The sequence below is a fragment of the Acaromyces ingoldii genome, assembly GCF_003144295.1.
Source record: "Acaromyces ingoldii strain MCA 4198 unplaced genomic scaffold FA10scaffold_2, whole genome shotgun sequence".
NCBI classification, from domain to species: domain Eukaryota; kingdom Fungi; phylum Basidiomycota; class Exobasidiomycetes; order Exobasidiales; family Cryptobasidiaceae; genus Acaromyces; species Acaromyces ingoldii.
The window spans coordinates 3,357,439-3,371,514 of record NW_020290248.1 but is presented as its reverse complement, the minus strand read 5'-3'; the positions used below and the strand labels follow the sequence as shown (position 1 = coordinate 3,371,514).

General features: G+C 58.9%; 3 protein-coding genes across 3 annotated transcripts; 1 reads left to right on the top strand and 2 right to left on the bottom strand.

Annotated features, from left to right (window-relative positions):
• The first annotated feature begins 539 nt into the window (after nt 1-539).
• FA10DRAFT_92237 (hypothetical protein) lies at nt 540-4,240 on the top strand. Its single transcript, XM_025525786.1, has 3 exons — nt 540-899; nt 969-2,018; nt 2,080-4,240. The coding sequence occupies exons 1-3, from the start codon at nt 816-818 to the stop codon at nt 4,123-4,125; spliced, it is 3,180 nt and encodes a 1,059-aa protein (XP_025379640.1). The 5' UTR covers nt 540-815; the 3' UTR covers nt 4,126-4,240.
• A 2,179-nt stretch (nt 4,241-6,419) lies between these two features.
• FA10DRAFT_259620 (hypothetical protein) lies at nt 6,420-8,165 on the bottom strand (the record flags this gene model as incomplete). The annotated part of the gene is made up of 4 exons (XM_025519978.1): nt 6,420-6,687; nt 6,816-7,026; nt 7,210-8,109; nt 8,144-8,165. 4 exons carry the CDS (start codon nt 8,163-8,165, stop codon nt 6,420-6,422), a joined length of 1,401 nt encoding a protein of 466 aa, XP_025379639.1.
• Nucleotides 8,166-9,174: 1,009 nt separating this feature from the next.
• On the bottom strand, nt 9,175-13,553 carry FA10DRAFT_293216 (hypothetical protein; the record flags this gene model as incomplete). Its single annotated transcript, XM_025524414.1, has 2 exons — nt 9,175-9,885; nt 9,966-13,553. The coding sequence occupies 2 exons, from the start codon at nt 13,551-13,553 to the stop codon at nt 9,175-9,177; spliced, it is 4,299 nt and encodes a 1,432-aa protein (XP_025379638.1).
• Between the last annotated feature and the right edge of the window lie 523 nt (nt 13,554-14,076).

Genomic DNA, 14,076 nt, shown 5'->3' with positions numbered 1-14,076 from the left:
CTACTGCAACTAATTTTGTTCTTCTGCAGATTAGTGGTCTAGTAGTGTGGGAGCAAGCGACCTCTTTGGAAGTCGTTTATTTGTAATTGATCTGCATGAGCATGAAAGGAAGGAGCGGCTGTTGCGGCTGCTGCTGCTGCCAATATAACGAGCCTATCTATCGTCCGAGGCCTCAAATCGAAGCGAGACCCGGTGATACGACGAAGAAGGCATCTCAAGAGTCGCTGTACGTAGACGTGGGGGTCCTTGCAAAACCAGGTTCCGGCCCTGCTTCCCCGGGACCCGAGAGGTAGCAGTAGCAGAAATACTACTCTACTAACTACCGTGGCAGTACAGTGATCTTAGCTCTTTTCTCAGTCTCACTTTTATTTAATTTCTTATTTCGGTCTCTCTCCTTTCTATGTAGCATTACCCGCGGCCGAGCAAGAGGGCAAGACGGGCTGCTTGAAATCCAATTTGTGTCATGCAGCCTTTTGCATCCGTACGGGACACCCACCTCGAAAAAAAAAGAGGGTATTACGTTCTAGTGTTAGTGCAATTTAGGTAGACCGAGCCAACCCGTCGTCCATCTCACAACGTCCTTGACAGAGGCACTCCTTCCAAAGGCGCCAACGAGAAGAGATAAGGCATCGAAGCAGGGCATGCTTGCTCCACCGTCGGACACCTAGATCCGAAGAGAACGCCCTGGGGTGCCACCAAGGAGCAGCGCCTCGACCTTTCCTTCTTGAACTCGTTCCTCAAAATCAGCCGACCCATCCAGCCAGCCAGACACCCTGCCAGCTAGCTAGCCAGTTGTCGGTGACAAGGGATGGACCATGAGTGCTATGATGAAGGTGCGCGCGGCCGATGAGCCTGCGCCGCCCGATGGCGAGCTCGCAGGCGCCAACAAGAAGAGGAGGGTGAGTATCGGATGACTTCTTCCCCTTCACCCATGCGCATCGATCCGCTGCTAATTTCGTCTCACGCAGATCTGGGCGGCGTGCGAACCGTGTCGAAAGAGCAAGGGACGGTGCAACGGTGACCAGCCGTGCGACAGCTGCGTCTCGAGGATCCGCAACTCCTTGTCGCGCATGCCGTACAAGCAGCCCAACGGCGTCGTCGTCGGCGGGGGTGGACCAGGTACGACGGATCCGGGCATGGAGCTGGAGGTCATGCGGCTGGCCTCGGAGCTATGCTCCTACGACTGGAATCGCAAGCCACGAGGACCAAAGAAGGGCAACAAGGCCTCTGCCTCTTCCGTGGCAGCCGAAGAGCGCAGGATGCATTCGTCAAAGGAAGAGGCAGAAGCACGAGGCGCTCCTCGCTCTCAGATCAGCGCTGGAAATGCCTATGTGTCTGCGCTTCAGTCTCGTCCACCAAACAGCTCGGTGGCCATTCCTGATCCGCTGCAGGTGCAGCAGGCTCCCTCATCGGCCTCCTTGCCTCTTCGAGCTTTTCCGCCACCAGCACCAGTGCCACCGCTCCAACCACCGGCAAGGATGCCGAACGAGCCGAATCCTAGCCATTTCAGGGTGCCCTCGTATCCGTCGTCTTCGTACCACCATGTGGCTGCCCCTCCGATCGATCCCCGTCTGCACTCGCCCGATTCTGGCCAGTACCAGCCTCCGTCATGGCAAACAGGCCGAATGCCCTCTGCCGACTCCATCCTGACCCCGTCGAGGAGCCACTCCTACCAACGTCAGCCTTTATCTGGCTTCGTCGCAACCGCACCACTCTGGCTGCCTACCTCGCCCTCGAACAATCCGAGAAGTACGCTTCGCTCTCTCATGGGGTCCAACGCCTCTTCTCCTTCTTCGAGCGCAGCTTCCTCGCATTCCGCCAGTCGAAATAACTCGCTGCGTCCGACACCCTCCATTCCCAATGATCCGTTCCATCCATCCCTTAATTGGCATGGCTCCTCCCACGAGAAGGAGAGCGATGCAGACATCCGCTTGCCACAGCTCTCCAATTGGACTCCCTCGACACTGCCCTTTCACGACAACGATGCTCCTAGGACGCGGGCGGCTGTCCTGGTCGAGGTGAGTCTGCATCCTGTTAACATGCTTCTGCTGTCTTATGTTGCTGACACAATCCTTGAAGCAACTGCGAGATCATCTGACAGACGATGACCGGCCTTTTGTCGCCCTTGCTCTGCTGCAGTTTGCCGAGCTCGATGCTGCCACCAAGCTCTTTCCTGGGCGCTATCTCTTCGGCACAGCTCCAGGCCTACAAGCGCCCGAGCCTCCCGCTCACATCATACTGGCCTTGTTGTCACTACTGTCACATCGAGAACTCTTGATTCCCTCGGCACGATGCCTCGACGATCTCGAACGGGTGGGCGAGCAGGAGACAGTCCTCAGTTGGCTCTCGCCAGAGGGTGTCCTGCGAGGCGACAAGCGAGACGACCTTTTGGTGTTTGCGCGGAGGATGTGGAACGAAGCCCACAGCATTCTACTCGATATCATTGTGCGAGGCGACGTTGATCCCCAGCTCATTCAGACGGGCTGGTGCCTCGACATGGCCGCCTCTGAGGACGGCATTAGGAGTGTGACCATGACGCAGCTCAAAGCTTGGCTCTTTGACATCGTCGTGGCCTGGGATCTGCAGTCTCTTGACGGCCAAGAGGTGCTGCACATTCCCAAGGAAAGGATCTCGCTGCTCCCCGAGGACACTCCGACGCCTCGACGCTGCGATGCTCGAGGCTACATTACCGAAGTCGTCGACAGAGAAGGCCTTCGGCGATGCTTGGCCTTTGTCTGTACGTCGTACGTGTGGACACAATCCAGCGTCGTATCGGGCTCAGGCATGGAACCACTCGACCTCTCTGGTATGAAGGTCAACCTGCCAGTCGACGACGACGACATTCATGCCGGCTCCGCCTGGCAACCAATGAAACGTGGTTTCCAGAGTCGTCTCCTCTATCTGATTCACAGGAGCTTCCACCTCAACAATCTCTGCGCTATCATGCTGCACACTCCTCTCCAAGATCTCATCGAGCAGCCGGATCTGCAGTCGACCATCGACTTCTTCGAAGAGGGTCTCGACACTGTCCGACACGCCTTGCCCGAGGTCAAAGGAGACGGAAAAGACCGACCCTTGGCGGTCAGCGCTTTCATGCATCACCGCATGCTGGAGGTCATGGTCTACCGCCTCATTTCTTCCATCATCATCTACGAGTCCTTCATGCAATCGGTCGCTCCCCAATACCAACAGGAGCAAGCGGAGCACCACTGTCAACAGACTCAAGTGCAAGTCCAGGGACCCGGAGCTTTCGGTCGGATGCTGGTGCCGAAGATTGATGAGAAGACCATGTATGAGTTCCACACTTCTTCTTTGCCTCTTTCGCAACCTCTGGAGCAAGGACCACGGCAGGCGCAAGTGACGAATGGCGTCAACTCGAGCCACAGCAACGGCTACAGCAGTGTCGTCTCGCCGGACTTGTCGTCTTCATACTACGTCGCACCGCTGACTGGACGAAGGCTGAGGCGAACCACGACGCGGAGAGACCCTGGCCTCTACTCTTCGTACCCTCTGTACGAGCTTGATCAAGTCGTCTGCACAGCTCTTTCGTTGCTCGAAGACCAGGAAAAGGAAGCCTCCTTGTCTGAAGAGAGGAACAGCGCCCATCGGCGGTCCTATTCGCACTCCTCCCCGCAGTCTTCCTCATCGACGCGAGACACAGAGGGCGAAGTCGGCACAGCCGCAGGCGTCTCGATCCCCAAGTCGCTTCGGGCCATGAGATGGCCTCGACACCTGGCCACTTTTGCCCGGCACAGCTTTGCAATGGCGAGTGAGATCGAAGTGAGCGGGCCCAAGTGGCGCGAGTACTATGCGATGCAGTCCTCGTCGGGACAAGTGGGCAATGGCGAGAAGGACGAGCGGACAAAGGACATTGCGCCAGAGTACCCACCGGTGGCGTCCAAGGAGCAAGGCGCGCTGCTGTGGAGGCATGGCGACAACATCATCCGCCTACTCGATGCCTTTGGAAAGGCCGGGTCTGAGCATGCGAGAGAGTCGGCAGAGGGGGCGAGAAAGTACAGAGCAGAAAGGGTGGAATTCTGTAGGAGAAAGCAAGAACAACAACAACAGCAGCAGCAGCAACAGCAGCCACAACAACAACAACAACAACAACAGCATTCTTTTTAGTCATCAGCGCGGGTAGGCTTCACGACAGTCTTTCCTGTATGAGCGCTTAATCCGCGACTCTTGTAACTTTGTATCACTATAATGCCTATCACATTTGTTCTATAGCGAGTGGGCATTGTTGACCAGCGAGCGCAAGTGGCGCGAGGAAGGGCTGGGATGCATTGGTTACTTGCAAAGTACAAACAATGGAAGGGCAAAGGACAGAACAGAGACAAGCGGTAGGTAGACCTCATTCTGAGGTGTCAGATCGAGAAGGCGACTGGAAGCGCATGGGCGAGGCGGCTCCACCCCCGCCGTTGCCCCCTACTCCTCCTCCAACCCCTCCTTGTCCATTGCCATTACCGCTCCCCGAGCCAGCACTTGCTCCGTTGCCTCCGCCAGCTGCGCCAACACCGCGCTGATGCTGCTGCACGGCTGCCGCTGCTGCCGCAGCCGCGGCAGATCTCGTCGAAGCGGAGGCCGAGCTACGGTTTCTCCAGGGCGAGATACCCGTAGTGCGTCTGGCCGCTGCTGTGCCCACCGCAGCAGACGAGGCCGAAGGCGAGTAGTGGTGATAGCCCCTCGTGGACGCTACCTGGTTGCCAAAGTCGCGTGCAAGCTCCGCGTCGTGCGTGTGATGTCGCGGTGGCTGGCGATAGTGATGGTGCGAAGAGGGCGAAGAGGCCGACGAGGGTGGATCGTGGACATACGAAGAAGGCGAAGAAGGTGAGTGCAGTTCAAGTTGGCCAACAGCCTCATCTTCAAGAGGATCGTACGAGATGGGTGCGCCGGATGCGTTTCCTTCAGCGCTGATATCAGTCGTCGTCTGCGCGGCTTTCGTGGTGGTGGAAGAGGCTGTGGGAGAGTTCGTCTCTTCAATTGTCCTAGAATCCTCTTGTAAGGCGTGATGGCCGTCTTCGGAGGATGTAGAAAGCGTCGGAAGGCGATGACGGTAGCCTGCTGCTTGCTCCTGCACCGCTGACCCTTGTTGCTCCTCTTCCTCCGGCAAGTCGTCATTGTCATGCCGCAATGGCGTCTGTCTCCTCCGTGCAGCGAGCGGAGGCGAGCGTGGCCCGTGCTCGTCTCCTGTCGAAATAACATTGCTCGGAGAGGAGCTCGGAGCCGCCACTGCCGACGTCGCAGGTTGGTTCCTCGTCGAAGCTGCTCCTGTGGCCGTGAAGGCGCCTCTGCTCAAAGGACTTCTCGCAAAGCTAGGCGAAGTACCATAAGGGTGCACACCCTCTCCTGACGATGCACTCGTTCCCAGACTTGTCGCTCGTTGCTGAACGGGAGAAGACGGCTCTGCGGACCTTGGGGTGGCAGCAGCAGTCGTCGTGCTCATCTCTCTAACGGAATGCTGCATCCGATGGAGCATCTCGTCGACTTGACTCCTGCTCAATGCGTGTCCACCTCCTCGGATCGACGTGAAAAGGCCACCTTTCCGCGTCAGAGGGCCTGACGAGGTCGAACTCGAAGAGCCTGAGAACGACGGTGGTGTCGTCGGTGTCTTTCTCGTGGCAAATCCTCCTCCGGCATGGGTCACCTCTTCGGGCGCCGGAGGCAGAGGGGGAGCTGAAGCAGAGCCAGCATCTTTGCCATGTGCTGGAGAGGACAATGGTGAAGGGGAGCTGCCCTCTTGGATCATTTTGACCAAGTCGTCCAAGCCTTCATCTCCCTGGCTGCCGACTGATCTTCTCGATCCACGCTGCTGCATCTGCCGCGGTGTGCCTCGAATCATTGGAGAGAAGCCTCCACCTGCGAGAAGAGCCCCTGGGCCTGCACCCTCCAAGCTTCTCGGACCCGACCCAAAACTTGAACCAGGCCACACGCTGCTCCCTCCGCTAACGAATTGCTGGCGCTGCTCCAGCCTCGACTGCCAGCTCCGGGAATATGGTGCATCGCTTTGCTGCTGATGCCCGTCGCTCCCGCCTCCTGAGCCTGAAGCTCCGCCGATTGCCACTCCTCCCACACTGCTGCCTCCTGCGCTGCCTTCCCCAGATGAAGCCGTCGCGGCGGCAGCCCTGCCTTGGCGATAGCTGAACGAGGAACTATACCTTTTGATCATCTGCGGCTGTACTGTCGGCCTCTGTCTCCCTCCTTCTTCGCTCCCTTCCCCTTCAGCTTTGTCGCTCGTCGTGCTCAAATGCGTCGAGGGGTCTGCCGCACCAACTAGCCCTAGTGAGGACGAGGAGAAGCCCGACGGCCTAGACTCCGTCGTGAGGGAGCGTGGAGGCGTGCGGGACAAGGAAGACAGGGAGGCCTGGGAATGTGACTGTGATTGGGAAGGCGTGTAGGACTGGAAGACAGAGCGAAGGCTAGAGCTGCCCGAGAGCGGTACTGCTTGGATGGCCCCCGGTCCGGGTACAGGACCAACCCCTCGAGTCGAAGGGCTGGAGGAAAGACGAGAGTACGAGCCGCCGTATAATTGCTGCGCTAGCGGTGAAGGCGACGAGGGACTGTACGAGCCGGACCTGAGCGAGGAGGCGAATTCCCTGGCAGCGGCAGCTGTCGCAGTCCTTGCGCCGATCGGTCTCGATGCTGAGGCTGCAGATGAAGAAGGTGCAGTTCCGGCTGAGACAGCGCCTGCGGATGTCGTCGTGGGAGAGGGCGGGCTACTCCTGTCCGGCTGAACTCCTCCGATCAAGCTGCTCAACGTCCTGAGCCGACGTTCGCTTGTTCCGCTGCTACCCCTTCTGTTGTGCGTCAAGAACGCAGCCTCGCTCGTCGATGATAAAGCAGCAGCCAATGCTGGACTCGGAGGCGTGGGCCCAATGGCAGCCGAGCCGGGGCTCGTGCCATAGACACCCGCAGAGACGGACGGGCTCCTACGGAGACCAGACAGACCGGCGACCGGCCGACCCGCGGCAGATGGGGTGAAGACGCTCGCTTGTTGCTGCTGTTGCACTCCTGCACCGCTACCACCTGGAGGTAGAGGCGAAGATAACGGAGAGGGCGATGGGCTAGACAGATTTCCTTCGTTCGGCGGCGTCGTTCCAACTCCAACTGGCAATGATGGCGATGAACTTGGCGGTAGACCTTCCACGACTGCTCTGCGTTGCGAAGTAGCAGACAGGAGCGACTTCGGGTGATCTTTTGCAGAAACACCTCCCTGCGCCTGCTGTCTCGCCGACGTGAAGCGATCCTTTGCTGGCCTGAAGTAGTCCTCGTCCATCTCGATCTCGGTCAGGTTCGAAGTCGGCGGCTTCTCCAGCTCCTCGACAAAGATGTCTGCATTGCTCCGGTATTCAACAGAGAAGTTGAGCGATCCCAGAGCATTGATCATGGGACTGAATGCAAAAGTCTCCGTCACGTCCATGGCCGCCTTTCGGTCCCCTTGAGCCAGCCTCTCTGCGGCACTGCCCAGCGGCTCGCGCAGACCGCATATACCGACGTCGTCTGCCGCGGGCTGCCCAATGGCCATCCTGACACCAAGCTTGAGTGCGTTCGCCTCGTCCTCGTCCCACTCGCTTCTTCGCCCGCCGCCTTCGCTTGCCTCTTGAGGTGTTCCCCGTTGCGCAAGAGACTCTTGTCGGGTCTTCTGCAGCCTCCTAAAGAGCCCCTGCGAAGGAAGGGAAAGTAAGAGCGTCTGGAGCTGCCTGAAATGGATGATTGAGCGCTTGTACAGCGTCGGCAGCTCCGGCGGGCTCGGTGGGCCGTAGAGGGCAAAGTCGAGCCTCCAGCTCTCCAACACAATCGATCTGGAAGCAGCGGTCGAGGATGAATCCTGAGGAAAAGCCTTGACCTTAGCTGGCGGACCATCATCCCCATTTGGCTCTTCGATCATGAGCACGTGCTTATCAGGATCGAGGCCCGAAGTGTCCAGGATAACGTCGAGGATCATCGGTGGGACGTAGCTTGGCCAAGGCGACGGGGGTTGAGGACCGACCAATGAAGAGGAGGATGACGAGGAAGCCGAGATCGAGTCGAGGACTGAAGGGGGTATGAGCAGCGACGGCTTCTGCCACAGCCGCAGCTCATCGCGAAAGATGTCGAGTTCTTCGATCTCTAGGGCAAACTATAAGAGACGATGTCAGCTCACTTTCTGTTCCCTCGCTCGACATCTTGAAGACTCACCCATTTACCAGCGGTCGCTCTTCGTGTGCCCGTCCGGCTGCCGGAGGCGCCACCTGCAGTCGACGAGGGGTCCGCCGACGATTGTTGCTCGCCGTCATCGTAGTGAGAAAGCCGACAGTTGGCCACGACGGCCGATGTCTTTGCGTAAAAATGGAGAAGGACGCCATCAAGCTTTGCATATCTGCTCGAGTCAGCACTGGTGCCTGGTTGTCTGGACGGCTGCTGGTGCTGACGTGTCGTCGGCTGTGTGGTAGTGCTGGACCGCTCGCTATCGTCACGAGAGGCCATTATCGTCGCTGTCGCTGCACCTCTTGCGTGAGGCGTCGGCTGTTGCTGCTGTTGCTCATTGGTCGTCGGCAAAGTGGAGAAATTTTTTGCAGGCTGAGCATTCTGGTTTTGACGTGATTGCATATGCAGGACGAGGATGAGAGATCAGAGCGAAGATGGAACAAGATGTAGGGACGAAAGAAGAGAGAAGAGAGAAGAGAGAGAGAGATATGCAGGCAAGGAACTCGTCGTTGTCGTTATGGGAGTCACGCAGCGAAGCGACAAATCGGAGGCACAGAGAGACAGGGTGAGTTTGCGTGGCTTAGCGGTGGTGGTGGGGGTTTTGAAGTGAGAAAACGCGCCGACGCGCAAGTCGAGCACAGACCACATGCATCGCTAGCCCCAAATTCTCCATCGATTGAGATAAGAGCAGAAATGCAGGCCTAAGTACAGTACAATTACCACGTCCATGAGCTGGCCTCCTACTGCAGTGTGTCGGGCTCTCTGAAGCCTCTGCGCCTCGGCAGGTGGTGCATCACTGAGGCGCCTGCTCTTCGAACCTCGGCCTTGCCTTGTGAAAGCCAGGTGAGAGAGGTGACCCTTTGCGGCAGTCTGGTGACGTGCGAGGCGCTTCGCACCGCCTGCAGAGGCGAGAAAAGATCCGACCTTAGGAGGACCAAAGGCCGGAGAAAAAAGAAGTAATCCTAAAAGCAGAACAGGACATTGTCATCAGCCCTTGCCAGCGACGAGGACGTCAACGAGCTCGCTGGGACCGATTGCGACGAGGCCACGAAAGCGCGCCTTGAGCCTGAGATTGCGATCCAGAGTGACCAGGACAGCCTTGGCTGTCGTTGGCTTGACCTTGCTCCGTTCTCTTTCCGGCTGTTCTGCCATGAGATTGAGCCGATCGACAAAATGGCTCTCCTGCCAAGCGAGGCATCCGAGGATGACCTCGTCGATGCTCCGAGCCACCCTGGTCTCCTCGTCGTCGTTGTCGTCCTGGTGCATACCGTAGGCAAAGTCGATATCCTCGGTCCGGAAACGCAAGTCGGGGAGATAATTTCCACGGCTTGTCTGCACCTTGAGCCACTTGGACTTGACCCTGATGTTGCGCTCCATGTACTCGATTGCCGCCTTTGCACGTTCGCCAATGGGCGCTGGCCGGTTCTTGAGCCCTTCGAGCTCGGTCAGGGCCGCCAGAGGAACGACGCTAGTCCACTTGCCTGACTCAACGAGCTTCTCCAGCACGCTTGTCGCCGTCAGCATGGCATTGGTGTCGAGGAGCAGGATCGTATAGCCGGGCACTATGTCGAGCTTGCCACGTTTGCTCTTTGGCTTCTTTTGCGTCTTGCCATGGGTCGACTTCTTTTGAGCCGGAGGAGACGACACCACAAATGATCTACCATCTCGGAGCAGTCGGCGCAGCTCACGACGGCGTCTCTAGAGTGGTAGAATTAGGGGAAATGGTTTGTAAGCAATTGGACACAGAAGCATGGCCGGCATGGGCCGCGCTGACCAACCTTGAGTTCCTTGATCTCGTCCGAGTCGTCGTCGTTTTCCTCTTCCTCATCATCTTCCTCACTCAGCGAGGTCTCCCCTTCTTCCTCGTCTCCCTCATCCTCGCGGGTCATGACCTTTAGCTTCTCCACGCGTATCCTGGCTTCGTCTGCCTCTTTCTCCAGGAACCATGCCTCCACCTTGTCTGCGAGCGGCGATGAAAGAACGAGCGCACCGTTGCCCTCGTTTGCATCGGCGTCGTAGTCCAAGCCTGGGATCGTCTTTGCCAGGATCGTAATGGCGTATGCCACTCGCTTCCAGCGAAGGTCCAGCAGATTGGGCCTCGCCTTGACCTCTCTTCCAAGCGCTCCCAATGTCGAAGGCTCGCGACGCCCTTGGTCGTCCGTCAAGCCCTGACTGTCGCCATCCTCGTCATCGTCGGTGGCCGCCTCGACATCGAAGACGTCGTCGATGGTGGCCTCCGTCATTCGCTGTAGGACATCCACCTCGCTCTCAAAAACGAGCCCGAGGCCGTTTCGATCGCTTCGAGACTTCCAGAAGCCGTGCTCGTACACCCGCCTGCTCACCCACGCCATTCCTCGCAGGCACCAGTCTTCGGGCAGCGGCACAGCATCGCCCCGAATCTTGGTCGCCACATCCTTGCGAGGGTCAATGGTGCGTCCCGTGGGCATCGAATTGCCCAGAGCAATGATGTCCGTCCAGGGAACGTACTCCTCGATGCTGCGAAGCGTCGTCGACTGCTTGGCCTCGTGGCAAAAGAAGGTGAGGACCATGGTCACATAGGGGTTCAGGTGCCAACTGGCAGGCGAGCTGCTCGCCGCTCGAAATTCATCGAGCGCAGTGCGAATGAGCGTCGAGAAGATGTCAAAGGTCAGTCGGATGGCGTACTGCAGAGTGACGGGCGGCTCGACGAATTCTTCCACAGGAGTCTCCTCCGCGCCGACCTCATCCTCGCCGTCGTCTCTCTCAGGCTCCTCATCGTCGTCTTCCTCTTCTTCGTCATCGTCATCTTTCCCTTGATGTCCCTCATCTGCCTCCGTCTCCTCTTTATCCCCTTTATCTCCATCATTGTTGTCATCGTCACCAAGACGCGCAGCCTCTCCTTCTTTTCTCTTTTGGCCTTTCGTGCTCGCACTCTTGCCTTCACCCTCCTGGAAACCTTTTCTGCTGGAGTCGTGCGAAGGAGGGGACAAGTGCGACGAAGAGGAGCTGTAGTTTAGCAATGCCGAGATGTTGATAGTAGCCATCATCATCCAAGTCGCCTGGCCAATATCGTCGTCAGACCATGGCGACGTCGTCGACTCGAGCCGTTCCTTGAACCGCAAAAAGACGTGCTCAAAGTCGTCGAGCTGGATCTTGGTAAAGAGCATGCCGTGGAGGTGGACAAAGAGGTCGATCAAGCCGGCGTCGGGCTGCACCCTCTTGGCCTGGCTTTCTCGCTCAAAGAGGGGCAGCATCGACTCGCGCGCGCCCGAGTAGGGATTCGACGACGTCATCGCCTTGCAAAAATGATGGAGCACCCGCAGGTCGTCGGGCCGACTCAACACACCCAGATGGTGGTGGAGCCTACCAGTGCCCGGGAGCTCGGCCAGGCCTCGTGCGTACCAGTCTCGTGCCGTCGTTCGCCACGTTTCGCGCTCTTCGAGATCCCAATCGTCGAGAGCTGCCTTGCCTATGCTTGCTCGTTGCTGCTGCGCAGCCTTGGTTGGCCCCTTGGCCTTTCCCTCGACGACACCGGCCGAAGCATCGTCGGCCGCGTCGTCGCCCACTGGTGACTTTGTGCCATCATCTTCCTTGTCTGTCGCTGCTGGCGGCAGCAAGAGTGACGACGAGAGCCTCTTTTCCTGTGTAGGCGTCGGCGACCCGAGCCCCACCTCGGCATTCAGCTTTGCCTGCAGACCAGCAACGGCCATGCGAGACCGCGCCAGATCTCCCAGATTCTCGACCCACTGGCTCTTGAACGTCTTGTACTTTTCGTTTTCGAGCAGATGGGTGTAGTAGCTGTAGGCAAAGTAGACAAAGTCGGTGAGGTGCTCGAGCAGCTCGGCGCGCGTCCGTCTGCTCTCGGGCGATTCCTCGTGGTGGCTGGGCATGGACTGGCGTGCACGCTCGAGAAAGAGGTGGAAGCCCGTCTGCCAGAGCCGGATGGGAATGTTGTACTGCTCGGGAAGGGCGTGGAGGGAGCTAGGAAGGCCAGGGCGGAGGGCCATGTCCATAAATGCGGCATGGAGCTCGGCGAGCTGGCGATGCTGAGCAGCAAGCTGGAGCCAGTAGCTGTGGTCTAGTTCGCCCTTGCTTGTAAAGCCAGGCGTGGAGGCTGAGCCCAGGATGCCCACGAGCTGCCTTTTGGATGATGACGACGGCAACGTAGATACGGCTTCCCCTTTGAGATCACCTCCGCCGCCACTACCGCTGCCACTGGCACCGCCACCGCCACTGCCCCCGCCGACTTTGAGCTTGTCGCTTGCCTGGCGATGTTCCTCCTGCAGCTTCTGCTCCAGCTTCTTGATCTCGCCGTAGCTTCGCTTCAGATCCAGGACATATGCGTTGGTGTCGGACGCCGTGGCCGCCGCCGTTGCGCTCTTGCCTTGGCCCTTGCCACCGCCGCTTCTGCCCTTATCGCCCGAATCGTTCGTGTTGGCCCGTGAACCCGGCCCTCTCCGTCTCCTCCGCCCTTCACTTGAGGCGGCCGAGCTGGACTGGGCAGTCGGCTCGGTCGAAGTGTGAGACCTCGAATCTGAGGCCGAGATGACTGAATTGGATGCAGACGCGGTGCTCAGGCCCTGGTTGCTGCTGAGCTTCTTCATGGCTGCAAATTTGACCGGGTCGTCGCGTCTGGGATCAAAGAGCTTGCCACCCTGGGTTGGCCGAGCGCTGTCGTTGTCGAGTCGCCCGCCCGACCGATGGTGGTCACCCTCTCGCTCGTCAGCCCTACGCTGACGCGAAGACCTCGAAAAGGGATCAGGGCCACCGCGAGGATTGGGCTGCTGGTGCTGTTGCTGGTGCTGTTGCTGCTGTTGCTGCAGCAGAGGATGCTGGTGGTGATGGTGGTGATGGTGCTGGTGTGGGTGATTGTGACTGTGATTGTGATTGTGATGCTGGTGGCGATGCGAGTGGCGCTGGTTGCCCTCGCTGCTCATCTCCGATCGCTCGTCCACGTCGCCCCTCGGACGTCTGTCTTCACGGCGTCGCCCACCATCGCGATCGCGACGTGATGGACCTCGAGGGCCAGGGACAGAGCCGGGGCCAGGGCCAGTGACAGGGGCAGGGACAGCAGCGGACATGGCCAGCGCCGGGGGAGGCATCGCCTCTGCCTCGGGCAGCCTAAGCGCGCCCGGCTTAATTTTGAAGGGGGCTGCTGTCGCATCCAGAGTCCTCGTTGGCCTCGACGCTGGCGGCTGCGGTTCCACACCGCCAAGGGATCCCGGCGCGAGTTGGGGCGAGCCGCTCTTGTTGGACAGGATCGAGATATGCTTCGGGGAGCCGGGATCGACGTCATGATGGTGAGGCGAATGCTGAGCTAGGTCGAGGACGCCACCCTTACGAGGGGGCGACAGCCTCTGTGCTGCCATCCAGAGCGGTTCGCCCATGGGTTCCGCCGCCGCGGTTGGCCCCTTTGTCTCCTATCGCCTTCTTTTCCTTGTCCTTTTTTCTTCTTTCCCTTTGTTCTTCGGGTGAATCACTCAGCGCGATCGTCGGGGTTGCTGTCTGGCGAGCTCGTGGAGCGGCATTCGATAGTGTCGACTGGGATATCGTGCGGCATCGTCTCTTGGCTCTGTGACTCTCTTGGCGCAAGCTTGGTCAGATTGGTGACGTATAGAGCGGTCCCGGTGGTGGCTGCTGGGGGGAAGAGTGGTTTCGGGCGCGCGATAGGAGCGTAAGCGGCGAGCGCAGGCACTGGCAAGAAGAGCGTCTGGGGGAAATTTCCGACTGCGCTGGAGCAGTTGCTGGTGGCGAGAGGTGTGCGAGAAGTTTCCCTGCCAGCTTCGTCTTGCTCTCAATCCTCCTCTTCGTCCTAGAGCCAAACAATCCAGGGTCCGGATATTACTGCTACGCTTCCTCGAGGACGGTTTTGACGGCGCTTACGCCTCCACGCCCGACACACGCACGGCA

What these genes read in the sequence shown, in the direction of transcription:
- FA10DRAFT_92237 (XM_025525786.1), top strand. Translation starts at nt 816, where the DNA reads ATGAGTGCTATGATGAAGGTGCGCGCGGCCGATGAGCCTGCGCCGCCC. An exon ending in GCGCCAACAAGAAGAGGAGG is followed by an intron (nt 900 to 968) that starts GTGAGTATCGGA and finishes CGTCTCACGCAG; the next exon opens with ATCTGGGCGGCGTGCGAACC. An exon ending in GGGCGGCTGTCCTGGTCGAG is followed by an intron (nt 2,019 to 2,079) that starts GTGAGTCTGCAT and finishes CAATCCTTGAAG; the next exon opens with CAACTGCGAGATCATCTGAC.